Genomic DNA, 22,013 nt, shown 5'->3' on the forward strand with positions numbered 1-22,013 from the left:
TGTAAATTTCAATTGTAATTGCAAATTTGAATTGAAATTTGTGAATTTCATTTATAATTTAGAATTGTAAATGTAAATTTAAATTGAAGTTTACAATTTTTATCAAAGTTTACATGTTTTTTTTTAAATTTACAATTTTTATTGTAAACTTGAATTGAAATTGTAATTGTAATTTTCAATTTTAATTGTAAATTAAAATTGCAATATTATTAATTTGAATTGAAAATGTGAATTTAATAACTTTTTGAAAATAATTATTGGCTATTTACTCCATTGCATTTAGAGTATGTCAAGTTCGGGATAGTTCGATAAATTGATATGCAAAAAATATTGTGGGATAGTCACCTTGCAAAGCGTGTGTCAGTTTCCAACCGAGTTGTTGTACAAGATATCTGCAAAAAAAATGGACAAATTGGGGTCAAAGCGGCAAATGGAATCGATTAAACTTTAATGCAGATAAAATAATGTAAACTGAATATTTCTGAATATTTTGACAAGTCAATTCGCAAATTTTCATTCTGTCAATTTGCAATTCCATGAAAATTTAAATCTCCAAAATTATTTAATTTTTAAATTAAATTAAAATTTAAATAATTATTTTTTGATTAAATAATAATAATAAATTAAAATATAAGTAATAAATAAGTACCTTTGCAGAGTGCAAAAAAGTACAATATAAATTGGAAATTAAATTAAAATTAATTAAAAGAAATGCAAATTAAATTAAAAATAATTTTATTTTTACTACTTACCTATTATTATATTGAACTAATAATCAATAAACAAAAAAGTAAAAGACCAACAAGACTTACCGACAAATAAAGTAACCCGTTCTATTTACTCCATGAGTACAATGCACGCCTATCATTTCATCTGAAATCAAAACAAAATTTACATGAATACCATTGATTCGGAATAAAATAATTTTTATTTCCTTTCATTCTTTTAATATTTAGAAAATATTAAAAATTTAAAATATTTAAATTTAAATATTTGGTATCTGTTGGAAATTAGTAAAGTCTGTACTTTGAAAGCGTACCGTATACTTACTTAGGTTATAAAGTTCAAGTTGTTTTATTGCAGCAAAGTACGTGAAGGGTCAGTTTATAGCAAGGCTACTAAAAACAGGTCGCAGATGTTGTGTGATAGTCGTCAAAAGTAATTTATTCATTGTCAGGAAAATTCAAGAGGTGGGTGCAAGTAGAACAAATCTTCAGTCTTCAGTTTAGTATACGGTACATTTTTTTAGATACCAAATAAAGTTCTCAAAAAATTCGCAGAGCATCATTCCTTTGTTTTTTCGTTTCATTCACATTCATTTTTTGATAATTCATCATAAATCACTATAATTCACTCTCGTCCATTCGTGTCAAACACACTTTTCACTCTTCTTTCATCTTCAATTTTCTTCGAAAAGAGACATTTTTCCATCTTCAATTTTCTTTAAAAAAGAAATTCTTCCATCTTCAATTTTCTTCAAAAAAAAAATTCTTACATCTTCAGTTTTATTAAAAAAAAATCAGAGTTTCGACACAAAAATTTTATTTTATTTTCCCTGCCTTTTCCTTAATTATCAGAAAAAATTTTGACTTTTTCTCTGACACTAAAGAATATTTTATATCACTTTAACAATTTCAAATTCAACCTTTTGAAATTCAAAAATGAATATAGTTACTGGAGCTTTTTAAAAATTATTTTCATCATTTCAAATCCATTATTATACTCTATTAGAAAATAAAACCTTTAAATAATTTTTAAAAAAATTCAATTAAACTTTAAAAAAAACTTATTTCTACAGAATTGTTAGTTAAAAGTATAAAAAATTCAGATTTTCAAAAATTTTTATTTAAAACCTTTTCAAAAATCAATAATGTATTTCTTCCTAAAATTTAATTCTCATAATAATTTTATCATCACATTTTTAAATAATTGAATTCTTTTGACAAATTTTAATAAAATTTTTAATACATTTTTATTATTTCAATTTAATTATTTTTTCTGGAACTATAAATAAAATTCTTCTTTAATTCAATTATTTTTAATAATTTTTGAAAAAATTCTTTGAAAATTTTCAAATCCATTTTTTTTAGAATTCAATTTTACGAAATTTCGATTATTCGCAAATGCGATTATCTGAAATTCTAACTAAACTCCATTTTTCAATCAATTTTTATTAGAAAATTCTAGGAGAATTCAATTACTTAAATACAAAAATTAAATATTTTATTATAGAATTGAATGTTTTTTAGAATTTAATTCAACATAAAGAATTTTATCAACAAATTTTTAAATAATTGAATTCTTTTGACGAATTTTAATAAAAAATTTATTTAATTAAATTTGTCGAGGAATTCAACTAAAATTGTAAGAAAAATAATTGAAATTCAGCGATGAATTTTATTTATAAAAATAATTGAATCTCTGTAAAAAATTATATTATTTAGGAATTTTTTAAATTTTTATTGCGAAGAAATTTATAAAAAATTTGTAAATAATTAAATTCCTGTGAAATTTTTGTAATTTATAAAAATAGATAATTGAATGTTTGCCTTTGAATTTTATTCAAATTTTTTTTAAATAATTGAATTCTTTTTGGAAATTTTATTAAAATATTAGACATTAAAAATCATTGAATATTAAGGAAAATTTTTGACATTTTGCCAAGAAATTTATTAAAATTTTCGAAAATAATTGAATTTCGAAGAAGAATTTTATTATTTATGATAATAATTTAATTATTGCGAAGAAAGTAATAAAAAATTTGTAAATAATTGAATTCTTCTGAAATTTTTATTATTTATGAAAATAATTAAATATTTATGTAGAATTTTATTATCATTTTTTTAAATAATTGAATTCTAATGGAAAATTTTAGTAAAATACTAGATATTGAAAATCATTGAATTAAGGAAAATTGTTGAAAATGATTGAAATTTTACCAAGAATATTATTAAAATTTTTGAAAAAACCGCTGCCAAGTTGTATTTTTTTTATAATTTTGGTGGTCATTTCATGAACACTTTACTTCCTCATAGAGATAAAAATAATAGAAATATATGAATAACTTTTTATAAATATGGTAAAAGTGATTGAATTTTGGGTCAATCAATGTATTTTTAAATATCCTACAAAATAGTTACAATAATTTAATAGTTAAATAAAAATTTTCAAACAAAAAAGTTGAGAAAATGGCATTTTTCACAATTTTTGGTTTTTAAAATACCAATAATTTCGAAATTTATTATCGAATTAGGTTCAAAAATAGGTCAATCGAAGCGTTTTTTAATGCTCTACAAGTTGATAACGATAATTTTAAAATTACTTCTACTTTTTTCAACAAAATTTTCAAAAAAGTCTTATTTTCCAAAATTTTTGATTTTTAAAAGTTTAATAACTCCGGTTAATATGGACGAAAAATGTTCAATTAGGGCTCAATAGATGCGTCTAAAAAAACTCTACAAAATTATGGAAAAACATTTATAGGTGTCCTAACATTTTTTTAAAGTTATGGGCAAAAAACGTTTTTTTGAAAAATTAAAAATCCAAAAAAAATTTAGTTAAACTTTATTAATATATTAGAAAGTACTCTCATTTTATGTCCGCAGGTGAGATCTACAATTTAAAAAAAAATTCAACCCAAAAGCTCTTCATGATTTCGAGATATTTATAAAAATGTGATGTTTACACACACACACACACACACACATACGGAATGACATTTTTTAAAAATGTCATTTTTGAACTCCTGAGGTCAAATAACATAAAGATATGTCAAAAAATCGAACTCGAAAAATTTCGGTATTACAATACTTCCTCTATGAGGAAGTAATAATTTAATTTCTCAGAAGAATTTCATTATTTATAAAAATAATTGAAATTTTAAGGATTTTAAAAAAATGTTTAAACAGAACTAATATAAATTTCTGCGAATAATTTTTTTTTTTACTTTTGAAAATAATTGAATTTCTGAAATCATTTGTAAGTTTTCCAAAATTTAATTTTTTTTCGTGTTTTAAACTAAAATTCTTCAATAATTCAATCGTATTTAATAATAATTAATTAAATATATTGAAATATATTGAAAAATGTAACTGATTTTAGAAGATTTTGAATTATTAAAATTTTTTAAAAATCTAAGTTTATTAAAAATTCTAATTAAATTCACTAAAAATTGAAATTTTCTACAAAAATGCAGAATTTTCTTATGAAATCCAAAAGTTTAATTTTTTCCCACTACTTTTAATAAAAATCGCTGACTTTTCCTCCCTAACTTGCGACAACCCTAAAAATTCTTTTATCTTCAATTTTCTTCAAAAAAAAAAAAAAAAAATTGTTCTAATTTTTTGAAACATCAAAAAATACTCTTCTAAACTCTTGAATTCTTCAGAAAATCACTCTTTCAAACCCTTGAGTACTTCTTCTTAATCTGTTAAATTTAAAACATTTTAAAACTTTGCTTTTCAATCAACAAGAAATTTATTTATTGTTGGATTTAAAGAAGAAAATTTTTGAGAATTTGTGGATTGTAAGAATTGATCATAGAAATATAAAAATAGAGAAAGTGAGACTGTAGAAATTGGTGAAAGTATCAGGAGGATAAAAAGAAACAGGTAGTGTACCTAACGTCCCCCTGCTTTCTCTCTCTAGAGGCGCACGCGCAGGAACGACTGTCTCTGCGGAAACGCATGCGCAGGAACGACTGTTTCTGCGGAAACGCATGCGCAGGAACGACTGTTTCTGCGGAAACGCATGCGCAGGAACGACTGTTTCCGCGGAAACGCATGCGCACGAACGTCTGTTTCCACTAAAACCCATCAGCGCGCATGCGTAAAGAAACTAAGACAAAAAAGGGGACGTTAGGCAAAATTTTTTTCATCGCCTTTTCTTTCTGACACCTTTTCAGGACCCTCACACGTCCTCTACTCTTAATATTTCCATGAAATTAATTCAAAAAACAGAAATACTTGCAGGAATACCATCAAACAATCAATTTCATCCAATTTTCACTTCATTTTCTCCACACAAACACAAATGCAGTTTTTTTTCCATCAAACACACATTCACTTCCTATATTATTATTAATTTAACAACACACGTTGAGGTTGCCCTCGTTTATTCGTACGGAAGGCACGTCAGCCCATTTCTGGTTGACTATCTTTTTTCCCCGAGGTCATCTCGTTACCACTTTGCATGTTGAGTAACTTATATATCTCGTGGAAGATGTCCGTGCAAAGTTATTCTGGGAACTCGTCGGCATCTAATGTGAATCTGGAGCGTGCTCCCCGTCGTGTAGCGGCTGGTAACAGCAACAAATGAGCCGATCTTCAGAGAGATTACCCCTTGAAACTACAATCTTTATACCCACTACAAGTATTGATTTCTACTTTTTCTTTTCTGGGGTTTCAAAAAAAAAGAAAATTTTTTTTTAATCATATTCAACCCCTTTTTAAACGCAGTCAAAAAACGGAGTTTATCATCGCGCCAATATAGACAAACAGTAAAAAATTATTCAAGAAGATAATTTTTTATCCAATTATTAAAAATATAAGAAAACGTCCCGAAATAACAACGTTCGAAAAAAAATCTCTTACAGTAAACAATAATATTAAAAAAAATTTAAATAATAATAAAAATATCGGGTGAAAATGTAATAAAACGTGTGTCGTTGTCTTATGTTTTGCTTGGTCTAATAAAAAATTTTCTCCAAGCCTAAACATAAAAAAATAACATATAATTTCTGAAAATCCAAATTTCCTCGCAAATTTCAAAGCTTCGTATGAAATTTGTGCGTAGAATCAAAAAAAAAAAAAAAAAAAAGAAAAATATTTATAACAGGGAGTGAGGGAGGATCGAACAGCTCCTGATGCACGAGAGCCGGACTTTGCTAGTAGCGAACGTAAACTGCGGTGAAAATATTTAAAAGCCGCTGAAACGGAGGATGTTAAAGTCTGGGCGTACGTTGGGTACATAAAATTGAAAATATCGCTAACCGAGAGAGAGGAGCGTAAGGATTTCAAGGGACCGATTACTTTACAGCCCTAAATCAATCGAACGATCCAAGTTCCCACTTTACATACTTCAACTCTCAAACTTTAAAAAAATCAATGGCTTCCTGAATTCCATTTCAAAAAAAAAGAAAAAACAGTCTAAGTTTATACTTTTTTCTATATACATATAAAGAAGAAAAAAAGCAATAAATTAAAAGCTAAATTTCATTAAATTCCATCAGTGATAAAATAGATAAAATAAATTTTTTTTAAAAACTCACTTTCTCCACAAACTGCGGTGAAATCGTCCATTGCTTTGAAGAATCTGAAACAAACATATAAACCGCATATAAAATATATATTTCACTTTATACTTAAATTATTAAACCAATTCTATTTATTTAATAACATATTGATATCAATTAAAAAAATAAATAATTTATTGAATCATTGAATCTTTCTCAGAATTGAATTTTCCTAAAGAATTTTATCAACAAATTTACAAATTTATGAAAGTTTTATTCTTTATGAAAATAATTAAATTCCAAAAATAAATTTTAATATTTATGAAAATAATTGAATTCTGTAAAAAATTTTATTATTTATAAAAAATAATGGAATTCTTGTGAAGAAATTTATAATCAATTTGAATAATTGAATCTTTTTCAAAATTGAATTTTCATAAAGAATTTTATCAAAAAATTTACAAATTTATGAAAGTTTTAATCTTTATGAAAATAATTAAATTCCCAAACTAAATTTTAATATTTATGAAAATAATTGAATTCTGTAAAAAATTTTATTATTTATAAAACTAATGGAATTCTTGTGAAGAAATTTATAATAAATTTGTAAATAATAGAATTAATGTGAAATTTTTATTATTTACAAAAATAATTAAATGTTTGCGTTGAATTTTATCTAAATTTTTTTAAATAATTAAATTCTTTAAGGAAAATTTTATAAACATAGTAAATATTGAAAATCGTAGAATTGAGGAAAATGTTTAATAATAATTGAAATTTCCCCAATTATTTTATTAAAATTGTTGAAAATAATTTAATTGCTCAGTAGAATTTTATTAATTACAAAGATAATTTAAATATTGCCCAGAATTTATAAAATTTTTGAACGTAATTAAATTTTTGCCAAGAATTTTATGAAAAGTTTTGAAAATAATTGAAATTCTGATAAAAATTTTATTAATGAAAATAATTGAATTTTTTTAAAGCATTTTTTTTTATTATAAATGTTGAAAATAATTGAATTCTTTCCAGAAATTTAATTACAATTACCATTGTTTTTAATAATTTAATAATTAATAATATAAACGTACATATATGTTAAAAAATTCAATTAATTTCAAATGAATCGAAATTAAAATTTTTCAAAATTATTAATTCTAAGGAATTGTTAAATGAAATTTTTAAAATTCAAATTTTCATAGATTTTAATTTGAAATATTTTCAAAATTCAATTATATCTAAAAATTTATATTATTTATAACTACTCCAAAATTCAATATTTTTTTTTTTAGTTTTCAACTAAAATTTTTCTCTAAGTCAATTATTTTTAATAATTAAAATCAAAAAATTAAACTAATTTTATATTTTATTACTTTTGAAAATAATTGAATTTCTGCAATTATTTGTAATTTCGACAAAATTCAATTTTTTTAGTGTTTTAAACTAAAAATCTTTAGTAAATTCAGTATTTTTAAAAATTAATTAATTAACTTTATATTAAAAACATCTAAGTTCATTTAATGAAATTTAATTAAATTCATTCAAAATTGAAATTTTCTAAAATTTTAAATTGAGACCTTTTAGAATATTTAAGTAAAATTATTCATTAGATAAATAAGCAATAATTTTAGGATAGTTCTTGAAGAATTAAATTATTTAAAAATTAATTATTGCCAGAAATAGAAAAAATTGAAGGTTTTGTATTAGAATTCGTGTTAGTTTTATAGTTTATGAGTCAATAAAAAAAAACACGAAAATTCAGCATTTTCTTATGAATTCTAAAAATTTATGAATAGAATGAATAGAAAAAATTAATTATTAAAAAAAAATTTTAAAATAACTAAGAAAATAAAATTAAAAAAAAATAAAAATAATTATAAATACAAAATATATTAAAAAATACATATAAACATAAATTAATGTAAAATTCTAAATAATAATTAATAAACACAAAAAATAAATACAAATATAAATTAGTTCTCTTAATTAAATAAACAACAATTAAATTACTAAACCAATTAAAAAGACATTAAAAGAAATATTCTTTTTTTTTCATAAATTTGCATTTCTCTAAAATTTAAATAAAAAATTAATCAACGAATCACATAATAAAATCCAGAAGAAAAAAAAAGAAGAAGAGTATAAAGAATGTCTCTCTAAAATTCGAAATTTCATTAAAAATTAGTTGACGCGCTAGTGTGTCTGCTGCAGTCAATAAAATTTTAATGAGAATTAAGTGACTGGTCATTTCAATTCAACAACTTTATCTCTCATTTCCCATCAGAAAAAAAATGTGACATTTTCTTCTTGTTTTGAAACATCTTATTTTTGGCTCCTGACGAAGATATACCTTATAAGAAGTACTAAAAAATCTCTTGGAATGTAAATAAAATTTTCTCTAATGTTTCATATCTATTTTATGAAACTATTTCTTTCTTTTAAATTAAAAAAGAAGGCTTTTTAATTAATTTTATTATGGAAAAACAAACTTGAAATTATTATAATCATAAACTTCTCAACTTTCTTTCTTCTTTAAAATTAGAAATTTTCTATTATAAAAAACATATGAATATTTTTCAAGTCTATTATTTTTTAAGACTAGTATTTTTTTAAATATTGAAGTACAGAAAAATATTTCGTTCATTTGAATTAAAAAATTCAGAAAAATTTATTCTCTATGAATTTGGAATTTTCTCGAAAATAATACTTTGAGAAGTGAAAGAAATAGAAAATAGATGAAAATAAAGAAAAAGAATGAGAAATCGAAGAAAAAGAGAGAATTCAAAATGTTGATTGAACGCAACGCGCAGGTTTTACCATTTAGGAAAAAAAGAGAGAGGGAGAAAAACGTTCTCGTATTATAATAATTTACGGATGGGATTTGTGCGTCATCATCCCCTTGTTTCTTTTCCCTTCGTAGAAGAAAAAGAAAATACCCACCCAAAAGAAAGAGAGAAGGCTTATTAATGGATTAAGCCTATGACTACACCCAATGAATTATCTCTTGAGAAATATTCTCCTTTCGCATTCCGTTGAAATTCCAAGCACGATCTTCCGCCTCGCAGTCAGATCCTTATTCGTTAAATTAATCAAAAAATGAACTCGAAACAATATTTTCGAGTCCTTTTTTTAATAAAAACGAATATCACTGGATTAGGCTGGTCACTAATCAGACTCTCTCTCTCTTTATCTCTTTTCTTTCTTTTTTTCGCTCATTTTTACTTTTCTTCCTTGCCTTTTTGCTTGAAAAACATTTAATTGCGAAAAGTTTTTAAAAATAATTAAATTTTACAAAGAATTCTACTAAAATTTTTGACAATAATTGAATGACTGTGTGGTATTTTATTAAATTCTTTTGAAAATTATTGAATTCCTAAAAAGCATTTTATATTATTTTTGAAAATAAATAAAAATCTTACGAACGATTTTATTAGAATTTTTTAAACTAATTGAATATTCAAGAAGAAATTTAATACTTTTAAAAATAATTGAATTCTTGTGATGAATATTGTTATTTATGAAAATAATTGAATTTTGCAAAGAATTTTTTAAAATGCCTCAAAATAATTGAATTATTAAGAATAATTTTGAAATTCATTGACATAATTGAATTCTTTCGAAGAATTATTTCCGTAAATAATTGAATTCTTGAGAAGAATTTTATTAAAATCTAAAAGAATAACTGAATTATTTCAAAACAATTTAATTGAAAATATATTTAAAATAGATTATTTCTTTCGAAAAATTTTATTAAAATAATTAAAATTATTGAATTCCTGAGAAGAATTTTACTGTTTAAGAAAATAATTGAATTACTGCGAAAAATTTTTAAAAAGAATTGAAGTTCTGTAAAAAAATTTTGTTTTTTTTTAAATAATTGAATTTTGCAAAGATTAATTTAAAATGCCTCAAAATAATTGAATTTTCGGGAATAATTTTGTTATTTATCGACATAATTGAATTCTTTCCAAGAATTGTTTATGTAAATAATTGAATTTTTGGCAAGAATTTTATTAATAGCGAAAATTGTATTAAGAATAATTGAAATCCTGCGATAAATTTCATTATTTTTGAAAATAATTGAATTGTCGTTTAGATTTTTATTAAAATTTTCAAAAATAATTGAATTCATGAGAAGAATTTTATTATTTATGAAAGTAATTGAATTATTCTGAAAAATTTTCTTAAAATGTTTAAAAATAATTGAATCTCTGTGAAAAAATTTGTTATTTATGAAAATAATTTTAATTTGTAAAGAATTTAATTAAAATGTCTCAAAATAATTGAATTTTCAGGAACAATTTTGTTATTTATTGGCATAATTGAATTCTTTCGAAAAATTATTTATGTAAATAATTGAATTCTTGGAAAGAATTTTATTATTATTCTACATTTTTAAGAATAATTACATTTTTGGAGTAATCCCTGTAAAATTGTATTAAAAATAATTGAAATCCTGCGATTAATTATATTATTTAGGAAAATAATTTAACAATTGCTGAGAATTTTATTAAAATTTTCAAAAATAATTGAATTCCTGAGAAGAATTTTGTTATTTCTGAAATAATTGAATTTTTCCGAAAAATTTTATTAAAACGTGTAAAAAGAATTGAACTTTTGTGAAAAATTTTGGTATGTTTGACAATAATTGAATTCTTCATAAGAATTTTATAAACTTTCTTTTGAATAATAATTAGTTGTTTCGAAATATAATAAATATCATGAAAATTTTATTTTAAATAATTGAATTCTTGTGGATAATTTTATTTGTGAAAATAATTGAATTTTTCGATTAATTAATTTAAAATAGTATTAAAAATAATTAAAATTCTTCGATGAGTTTTATTATTTATGAGAATAATTGAATTCTTCTTAGAATTTTATCAAACATTTTTTCAAAAAATTGAATTTCCATGAAAAATGATATTATTTTAGTGAAAGTATTTTAATTATTCTGAAGAATTGTATAGAAATTTTGTTAAATAATTTATTTTTTTGAAATTTTTTTGAAAATGCTAGTCTAATATAATTGAATTCCTGTGGAAATTTTTATTATAATATATACGAAAATAATTGATTTTTGGACGAAATTTTATCAATTTTTTTTTAATTAATTGAATTATTTTGCATAATTTTATGAAAATCCTAGATATTGAAAATAATTGAATTTTGAATATTGTTTGAAAATATTTGAAACTTTTTAAAGAATTCGATTATAATTTTTTAGAATAGCTTTTAGTGGCTGAAATCTAAAAAAAGTACCCAAATAAACGTAAAAAAACTAGTAAATAGTAGGTTTTCGCTATTTTTTTACTTTTTTCCCTTTTTGTTTCCTTCATCTCTTTTCGCTTTTTTACTTTTCTCCCTTTTTGTTTTTTGCTTCCTCTCTTTTCGCTTTTTTTACTTTTCTCCCTTTTCTTTCCTTCCTCTCTTTTCTTTTTTCTCTCCTTTCGATTTTTTACTTTTCTCCCTTTCTTTACATCTTTTTTCTTTATTTTCTCTCTTTCTTTATATCTTTTTCCTTCTCACTCTCTCTCTATCTTTTTTTGACGCATCCCTTGCAAATAGTGATTAGTCGAACGTGCGTGCGATTATAACCATTAACTCACTTCAACTTCTTTATTTCGTTCGACCCTTGAAATTCCAATATCGTTCGGGTTATATAAGGAACGAGAGATACCTATACGCAGGTTGTATCTTATGAGACCGCTTTACTCATAATGACTCTCACAATACGAGTTCGCGCATCGTCTCGTTTCACGGTGAAAAGAAAAAAAAAGAAAAGAAAAAAGTTCGGTACTTACAGAAAATATAAGATAATGCTTTAAAGAGGACGCTAAAGATCAGCGTGAGTTCAATTTCACCAGCGTAGAGTTTACTATAAACCTTCGTATATACTTTATAAAATTTTTAAAATAGAACTTAAAAATAAATTTACTGACTCGAATTAGAAATTTTTCAATAATTTTCTTTAGATTATTTGAAGAAAAAAAAACTAAAAAATCATAAAAACCCTCTAAATTCCCAATTTTCAAAATGTGTTATTCTCCTCGCTCCTTTCAAAGTTTCATTGCATAAAACATGTAACTTTTCTTTGAACAGTATGATCAGGAACAGATTGTATATAGAAGTAGTTGGCAAACAGGACCAATGTCCATTTCTCTCAAACAGTGACCCACGCACATCTCTCTTCAATATATCCCCCTTTGAAAACTTTCAATTCGGAACCTAAGCACAAAAAGAATATCGACAAACATTTGCTTGTCCCAGCGTGATCAACAACTTGACAAAAATAAAATAACAAAAAAAAAAGCTGAAAAAAAAATATTGAAATGAATATGTAGAAAAAAGAAGGAACTTGACATGATTTTTATTCCAAGAAAACTTTCAATTTAATTTATTCCGAATGCTCGCACGATTTTTTTTAAAGATGCAAGCAATTTATTTGAACATATATATGAAAGCGCGTAAGATAAAAAAAAAGAGAAAAAAAACAAAGTGCGAATACATAATCAAGAATGCATTCGGGTGGTCCTACCTGAGAGCAATAATAATCTCGTATTTCTCATTTAACGTTAAGTTGCACTGTTGTTTTAAGTAGAAAATTAAGCAATTTCTTATTTTCTCTGTCGTGTGCTGTAGTATGTTTAATACTTTTTCCATTTTATTTATCCCCACAACCAGAAGTATGAACTAGCGTGTATATGTGAGAAAACGTCAGGCTGTTTACCACCCACAATCACGGCTCAAAACATTTCTTCCCATGTTTCCCACTTGCCATATATTCTTTGCTTCTTTTGGCATACACGAGAACGAGATGCTGCACGTCAAAATATTTGACATGGGTTCACCTCCGACCGTTTACCAGCAACAAATCCACGCGTATCATTAAGTGATACGCGTGCACTGCTGATAATTCTAAAAACTTCTTTTTTTTTTTGTTTCTAAAGTTGAGAAATTGATTTCTTGCAAATATTTTATTAAAAGTAAAGGAAAAAATTAAATTTTTTGAATTTATAAGAAAATTCTCAATTTTTGTGTTTTTTTCTTTGCCTCGTAAACTATGAAATTGACAAGAATTCTGATACAAACTTAATTCTTGAAGAACTATCATAACATTATTACTTATAAATTATTTAATGAATAATTTTACTTCAAAACATCAAAATTATTTAGATTTCAAAAGAGTTGCGTTTACAATCTTCAGAAATAGATTAACTTCAAATGTTTCAATTTGAAATTTTAAAAAATATCAATTTTTAATGAATTTAAATAGCAATTATAAGAATAACTGATTACAGAAATTCAATTATTTTCAAAAGTGTTGAACTTCTTCGCATAAATTCAATTATAAGCTCAAAAATTTTTTAAAACTCTCGTCAAAATTTCAATTATCTTTATAAATAATAAAATTCTTCTCCGAAATTCAATTATTTTCAAAAAAATTTAATAAAATTCTTGGCAAAATTTCAAAAATTTTCCTCAATTCAATTATTTTTAATATCTACTATTTAAATGAAATTTTACAAAAGAATTCTATTATTTAAACAAAATTTTAATAAAAATTTCACAGGAATTCAAATATCAATTTTTTGATATTTTTTTACCATTTTTTTATTTACCACTTCAATAATTTTTTATTTTTTAAAAAAGTTTCTCCAAAAAATTGAAATATATTCAGAGAATTGAAATTTTTTAAAAATAATTCTGAAAAATTCAATTATTTCGGAAAATTTAATCAAAATTCTTTTAAAAATTCTATTATTTAAAAAAATTTTGCCAAAATTCTTTACAAGATTTAGTTAATAAACTTGCAATTTTAATAAAATTTTCCTATACAATTCAATTATTTTCAATACAATTCTTCTTGAGAATTCAATTATTTTCACAAATAAAACATTTTTTATGGGAATTGAATTATTTAAAAAAAAATTTGATAACATTTTTCGCTAGAAATCAATTATTTTTATAAATAATAAAATTTTTCTTGAGAATTCAATTATTTAAACAAATTTTGATAGAATGTTTTATAAATTAGCAAATTCTAATCAAATTGATCGCAGAATAAAGTGATTTTCGTAAGATACAACATTCTTCTTTGGAATACAATTATTGACAAAAATGTTTGTAAGAATTTTCGAAAAAATTCAATTATTCTCGTAAAAAATAAAATTTTTCAAAACAATTCAATTATTTAAGAAATTTTAATAAAATTCTTCCCAAGAAATCAATTCTTTTCAAAAGTAAACATTTTCACAGGAATTCAATTATTTAAAAAGAATTTTTTTTTAAGTTTTTGTCAGATTTCAATTATTTTCAAATTTTTAATGAAATTTCTCGATGGAATTTATAATTATTTTTAAAAAGTTTTTAAAAATTCTGAGAAATTCAATTATTTAAAAAAATTTGAATAAAATTTTTCACAAGAAATAAGATCCTAAAGTTCTGAACGTTCAAATGAACGAAATTTATTTATTTCGTCTCCAAAATAAATTTTTATTGCAATTTTTTTGCGTTACTATCCAAAAAATTAATTACTGACTTTCTAAACGTAAATTTTTCAGTTTTTAAATTTGTTTGTGATTAGTAATTTATTAAAATATCTTTAATAAAAAATATTTCGTTCATTTGAACGTTCAAAACTTGGGGATCATCAAGAAATTCATTATTTTCATCAATTATAATATTTTCCTCCGGAATTCAATTATTTTTACAAATAAAATGCTTTACAGGAATTCAATTCTTGAAAATTTTTTTTAATAAAATTCGTTGAGAAAATTAAATTATTTTTTATACAATTTTAAATTTAATGATATATTGAAAATTGCATTTATTCTTAAGGGGATGTCAAAGTCGATGCGATTTTCCCATTGAAGCTCAATGCAAAAATCCAATCGACTTTGACATCCCCTTAAATTTTTTTGTAAAATTCACCGCAAGAATTCAATTATTTTCGTAAAAAATAAAATTCTTCAAAGCAATTCAATATTTAAGAAATTTTAATAAAATTCTTCCCAAGAATTCAATTCTTTTAAAAAGTAAATATTTTAACAGGAATTCAATTATTTAAAAAAGATTTTTTTTAATTCTTTGTCAGATTTCAATTATTTTCAATTTTTTAATAAAATTTCTCGATGGAATTTATTTATTTTCAAAATTTTTTTTTAAATTCTGAAAAATTCAATTATTTAAAAAAATTTGAATAAAATTCTTCACAAGAAATTAATCATTTTCATAAATAATAATATTTTTCTTCCGAATTCAATTATTTTCACAAATAAAATTCTTTACGTGAATTCAAATTCTATGAATTTTTTTTTAATAAAATTCGTTGCAAGAATTCAATTATTTTCATAAATAACAAAACTTATCGCAGAATATCAATTATTTTTTATACAATTTTTAATATAATGATAGAAAATTGCATTTATTCTTAAATTTTTTTTTAAAATTCACCGAAAGAATTCAATTATTTTTAAAAATTTTGATAACATTCATCATAAAAATTCAATTTTAAGAAATATTCAATTATTGAATAATTTATTTATTTTTGTATGTAAATAATTGAATTCTCGAAGAATTTTCTAATAAAAATTTATTAAAAAATGAATTTCAGGTAAAATTTTAGATAATAATTGAATATTAAAAGCATTATAGTGTGAATTTTTAGAAATAATTGAATTTTGAAAAGGGTTCAAATTAAATCTTAAATTTATTATAAAACAGGAGGAAATCGATTTCTTCATGTTTTATAATAATATTCTCCTAAGTTATTGAATTTGAAAATCTGAATTCCTATAGAAAAATAATAATGATTAAATATTTTATTTATTTATTTAAAAAAGAAGTAATTGATGTTCTTCAGGGTCAGGGAAAAAGTGAAAATTTTGTCTGGCTGTCTCGAATAATGTTTCCTCAGAGTGAGACACGAACTGATTCAATGAACTGAATTTATGTTTATCTGTCGGTCGGATTCAACAAATCAGATCAAATTCCGAAGAGAAAAAGGAAGGAATGAGAGTTTTCTGGTTAGTAAAGTTTCATCGGCTAATAACATGAGAAAAAAAAGGGGGAAAGATGAAGGGCAAGGACGACGCATCGATCAGACTCGACGTCAGCATCTTTGAAATGAAATATCGAATAGCGGTGGTAAGAGGGAAAAAGATGGTAACGACGCATCGCGGCGCCACGTGAAAAATGAAGGACGTTAAATTAATTTGACTTGAAATTTGAATTACAGATTCGCCGCGTATACACGTCAAGGTGCCGAATGGACATGGCGCTTCACACCACGCGCCCAGTAGGGTTCTCTTAACCAATCAGCTATAGTGATGGACTCAAAAAAAGCCCTCTCATCATCACCACTCGAAACACACCTCATTATCTTGTAGAATCTAATTCCTCTAACAATAATACCTAACAATAGTTCTCAGAGTTTGTTCGAAGCGACATCAATTTTTCTCTTTAATTTTTTATATTCATTCCTCATGACTCACTGAATTGGTCTTTTTCTACTTTTTACATCCCATCTGTATTTTTACCATTTTATTCACATATTTTAGAATTATTGATTTTTTTATTAATTTTGATTAATAAATCTACGGTTTCATTTGTTTTTTTTTAATAAATTCAATACAAATGTTTGTATCTTGAAAAATTAAAAGAGTATCGACTGTTTTTTTCATGAACACAAATTTTAAAGATACAGACTTCGCACTCGATAATTAATTTTAAAAAAGTAGCAAAAAGTAGCTTTCAAACCAAAAAAAGTAGTAAAAAAGTAAAAACCTTCCAAACTAAAGAAACATAAAAAAAAGCTACAAAAAGAAGAATGAATTCTAAAAATACACCCAATTATTCAGCATCTAATTTATCCTCTAATACCGTTTAACATCAGACAAATTATCGCAATAATCTGAGCAATAACCATTTTTTTTCACCATACTACAAGTAGAAGGAAGATAATTAGTAATTTCATGTGAAATGTAATTTTAAGTGAATCATAAACAGGTGCAACTGCTCTTCTTTAATGTATATAATGTCCATATTACTATCAAGTGTCAAGATCCTGTTCAGTGGACTGTCATCGCATGAACGAGTCGTGTCTCGACAAACTCGTGTTACTTTTATTTCACATTCACACAATTTTCACGAACGTATATATACATGTGTATTTATATAACATGTGTGCGAATACGTGTGATAATTGGATTAGTACGGATATTTCACTTTAGGTGATTCTTTGCTTGCTTCTGCTGTTCAAAGAGGGCTATATGTAATTTGCTTCTTTTTCTTTCAATTTTTTTTTCTTTTTTTTTCTTTTTTTTTTATTAACATTATTGAAATCATTAAGATTCTTTGAGAGGGGGGAGAGTATGCCTTGCGCAGGTCTTGGTCGAGAACCAGTCTGCTTGTCGAGCATCGAACGATCGTGAACGTGTGGGTGTTTGGCGCCTCACTAGCGACGTCTTTATTCGCCAAGACATCGAACATAGGTTTTCGCGTGTTTCCTGTCTTGTATTGCGAGACAATGCCCGTATATTGCAGAAGACGTAAGAAGATACTTTTGTAAATATTGCAAGAGAGAAACTATGGCTATAGGAAGAGAGTCTGTATACGATTTGAAAGATTTGCCCTTTTTCTTGTTGATTAGGCCACCAATTTGAAATTATGATGATTAGTTAACCAGAACTTACAACCAGAAAATAGTTTTTGACAATGAAGCTGAAACTGGCACCGAATTAATTTTTCAAAATTTGAAGTTTTGTTTTAACCCTCGGAGAACACACCTCTTTTTTAGACCATTTTTTAAAGCTCAACCAATTTTAAACTGATCATCTAATCAAACTAAAGAATTTTTTAAATATAGTTTAAACTCTGTAGAATAAGTCTGTATACTTGAAAATATTTATTAAAAATATTTAAAAAAGATAAAAAGCTTTTCGTAAAAAAGCGTGGGGTCAAAAAGACCCCCATGTGTTCTCCGAAGGTTAAATAAATAACAGGGTTGCCACGCTTTTGATCTTTTCAAATTCTCTGACTTTTCCAAGTTAAAAACGGAATTAAAAAACGAAATTTTTCCAGGTTTTTAAAACGAAAATTATTCGAAAACATCAATAACTTTGTTTTTGAATTAATATTTAATCATTATTTGTTTTACCAGGGTGTCTACTATTTTCGTTTAACAAAATTCCCGGTTATTTCCCGGTTTTTCCCGGCTATATCCTAATTTTTTCCCGGTTTTTTTTTCTTATCAAATTTAAATTTAAATTTGATTTCAAACATAAATAAATCATTAAATTTTTTGAAAATAATGTTTTTTCCAATAATTTTAATTAAAAACTTGGAAAATACTTGAATTAAACAAAGAATTTTTTCAAGGTTTTAAAAATAATCTTGTCTCTTTATAATTATGAATTTTATTAAAATTACATTGATAATAATTGAACTTCTGCAAAGAATTTTACTATTTATAAAAATAATTGAATCCTTCCAAAGAATGCTATTATTTATGAAAATAATTTAATTTTTGTGAAGAATTTTATTAAAATTTTTGAAAACAATAAGCAGCAATAACTAATTATTTACTTAATATGTAATAAACATTTAATTTGCTCAAGGAATAAATAAATATCATTTATTTGAACATTCAGAAATTTAAAATGATAAAAATTTAAGAGAAGTTCAATAATTATAATTATTAAATAATAATAGAATAGTATAATTTTTAGAAGCAAAAAATTGATTTAAAACTGTAAGAGGGACTTAAAATTTTAAAAATAAAATTATAATTATGGTCACTAACTTCCCTTGATTATTTTCGAAAAATTTAAATAAAATTCTTTAAAAAAATTCAATTATTTTTCAAAAAAAGTAAAAAAATTTCAATGATTTGTTTAGAAAAATTCAATTATCTTGAAACAATAGAATTGAAAAATTACAACAATTTTATTTTTTAGATTTAAAAAAAATTTTGCGAAAGTTCAATTTTATTTTTTTAAAATAACTAATAAAAATTTTAATTATTAATCTTCGCAGTAAGAAACATGAATACATTAGAATTTTACTCTTTATAATATTCAATTATTAATCAATTATTAAATTAAAATACTTTGAAAATTCTATTTGTTAAAAAGTTTCTAATGAATTTCTTTAACAAATTTAATTACATATTTTCAGTCGAATTTCACAATATTTCTATTAACTCCATAATTTTTTTTAAATTTATTTACATAATATATTTGAATTGGTAACTGATTTTTTATCATCAAATTAATTATTTTTAACTAACTTAAATTTAGAGAACAGTATAAATATATATAAAAATTGAAATAAAGATTGATTTTTTAAAAACAAATTAAAATAATAAAACTTTTTTAATTTTTGTGAAAAAATTCCCGGTTCGGTATAAAATTCCCGGCTAATTCCCGGTTTTTCCCGGTCAAATAAAATTCCCGGTTATTTCCCGGTTTTCCCGGAATTCCCGGTTAGTAGACACCCTGGTTTTACAGAAAATAAAGATATTCAAAAATTTGAAATTCAATAACATTTAAGAATATTATTATAAAACTGTAATTTCTTCAAAATTATATTCATTTCAATTCAATTCTTCATTTCTAGAATTTTAAACTAAAATTCTTTTTTAAAACAATTTTTTTTAATAATTTTTGAAAAAGTTCTTCTTTGAGAATTTTTAAATCCATTTGTTTATAATTCAATTTAACCTAAACTTTCGATTATTCTGACATTCTTCAATTAAATAAATTAGAAATTAAAAACTTTAAATAATTAAAAAAAAATTCCATTAAACTTTTTGAGAAAAATTAATTCTAAATTTCCTTAAAAATCTTGTCAAGAATTTAATTATTTTTATAGATAATAAAATTATTCGCAGGAATTTAATTATTCTCAAAAAATTTGAATAAAATTCTTCGAAATAATTCAATTATTTTTAAAATTGACAAAATTCTTCCCAAGAATTCAATTATTTTCAAAATTAATAAAATTCTCCGCAAGAATTCAAATATTTTCAAAAATGATAAAATTCTTCGTAAATATTCAATTATTTTCAATATTAATTTTTACGTAATTTTGACTATTCTGATATTCTTCAATTTAATATATATTAGAAAATAAAAGCTTCAAGAATTAAAGAAAAATTCAATTAAACTTTTTTAAAAAATAAATCTACAGAATTGTTAATTAAAAGTATGAAAAGTTGAAATTTTCTAAAAGATTTTAATTTGAAACATTTTCAAAATTCAATTATTTCTAAAAATTTACGCTTTATTGCTTTCAATATTCAATAATAATCTAAAATTTTAAGTGAAATTCATTTTTAAATCAATATTTACTAGAAAAATCCACGAGAATTCAATTAATGAAATACAAAAATAAATATTTTATTAAATAATTGAATGTTTCTTAAAATTAAATTTTTATAAAGACTTTTATCAACAAATTTTTAAATAATTGAATTCTCTTGACAAATTTTAATAAAATTTTCAATTGCATTTTACGGAGAAATTTGATGAAAATCGTATTAAAAATAATTGAAATTCTGTCATTTATGAAAATAATTTTTGCGAAAAATTTTTATTATTTATGAAAATAATTGAATTCTTGAGGAGGATTTTACATTTTATAAAAATAATTAAATTTTTTCGAAGAATTTTATCTGAATTTTTGACAATAATGGAATTTTTTCAAGGAATTTTATTAAAAATTTTGAAAATAACTTTTTTAAAAAAAAACTTTACCTAAATTGTTAAAAATTATTGAATTTTCATTAAAACTCTTGAAAATAATTGAATTTGAATAATATTTTTAAAAATAATTGTATACTTTCCAGAAATTTTATTCAAATTGTATTTAAAATAATTGAATTCAACCGAAAAATTTTACTAAGTATATAAAAATAATTGAATTCCTTTGAAGAATTTTACGAGAATTCAATTATTTAACTATAAAAATAAATATTTTGTTGAATAATTGAATGTTCCTTAAGTTAAAATTGAATTTTCATGAAAAATTTTATCAACTTTAAATAATTAAATTCTCTTGACAAATTTTAATTAAATTTTCAAGAATACTTGCATTTTTCGAGAAATTTGATGAAAATTGTATTAAAAAAATTGAAATCCTGCAAAGAATTTCATTAAAATTTTTGAAAATAATTGAATTTCAGAGAAAATTTTTTATTATTTTTAAAGATAATTGAAATTTTGACGAAAATTTTTGTAAATTTTTAAGCATAATTTGATTAAAATTTGATTTAAAATAATTTAAAATTTGATTTAATGAATTTAATTGAAATTATTTTCAAAAAAATAGAATTGTTACGAAAAAGAATTTCATTAAAATTTTTGAAAATAATTTTATTCTTTAAAGAAATTTAATTAAAAATGTATTAAAAATAATACTTAAATTCGAATAAATAAATAAAATTGTATAAGAAGACTAATAACTATGATCCCTGGATCCAGTAAAATTTACTCTGGAAACAGTAAAAGTTACCAAACAAAAATACGTAAAACTTCCCGACAGTGACACTTAAGATTTTACTATGAAAGTACAGTAAAAGTTGCTTTATTCCTATTTTCCCTGTAATGTTAATAATTTAATTTGAAATAAGAGATATTTTGAAATAAACATTAATTTTTTTCCACTTGACAAACACAGTCATTGTTATTGGTTTTGTGGAGTAAAGTACCGTGTGAATCACAGGCAAGTACCCATAAGCATGTTCTCACGAATGCTCATTGTGCAAGACGAGGCGTTA

The 22,013-nt window shown here is 23.0% G+C and overlaps 1 protein-coding gene across 1 annotated transcript in view; it reads right to left on the reverse strand.

Annotated features, from left to right (window-relative positions):
- The window catches only part of LOC122497749 (RNA/RNP complex-1-interacting phosphatase-like), a 49,043-nt gene that overhangs the window by 5,909 nt on the left and 21,121 nt on the right, over positions 1-22,013 (reverse strand). The window contains exons 6-8 of the mRNA XM_043605020.1: positions 6,269-6,312; positions 813-873; positions 346-392 (exon numbers count right to left, since the gene is read on the reverse strand). Of these exons, the coding sequence (XP_043460955.1) occupies positions 346-392; positions 813-873; positions 6,269-6,312 (152 nt within the window). The remainder of the gene's footprint in view (positions 1-345; positions 393-812; positions 874-6,268; positions 6,313-22,013) is intronic.

This window comes from Leptopilina heterotoma, unplaced genomic scaffold (genome assembly GCF_015476425.1).
Source record: "Leptopilina heterotoma isolate Lh14 unplaced genomic scaffold, ASM1547642v1 Lhet_136, whole genome shotgun sequence".
Taxonomy (NCBI): Eukaryota; Metazoa; Arthropoda; class Insecta; order Hymenoptera; family Figitidae; genus Leptopilina; species Leptopilina heterotoma.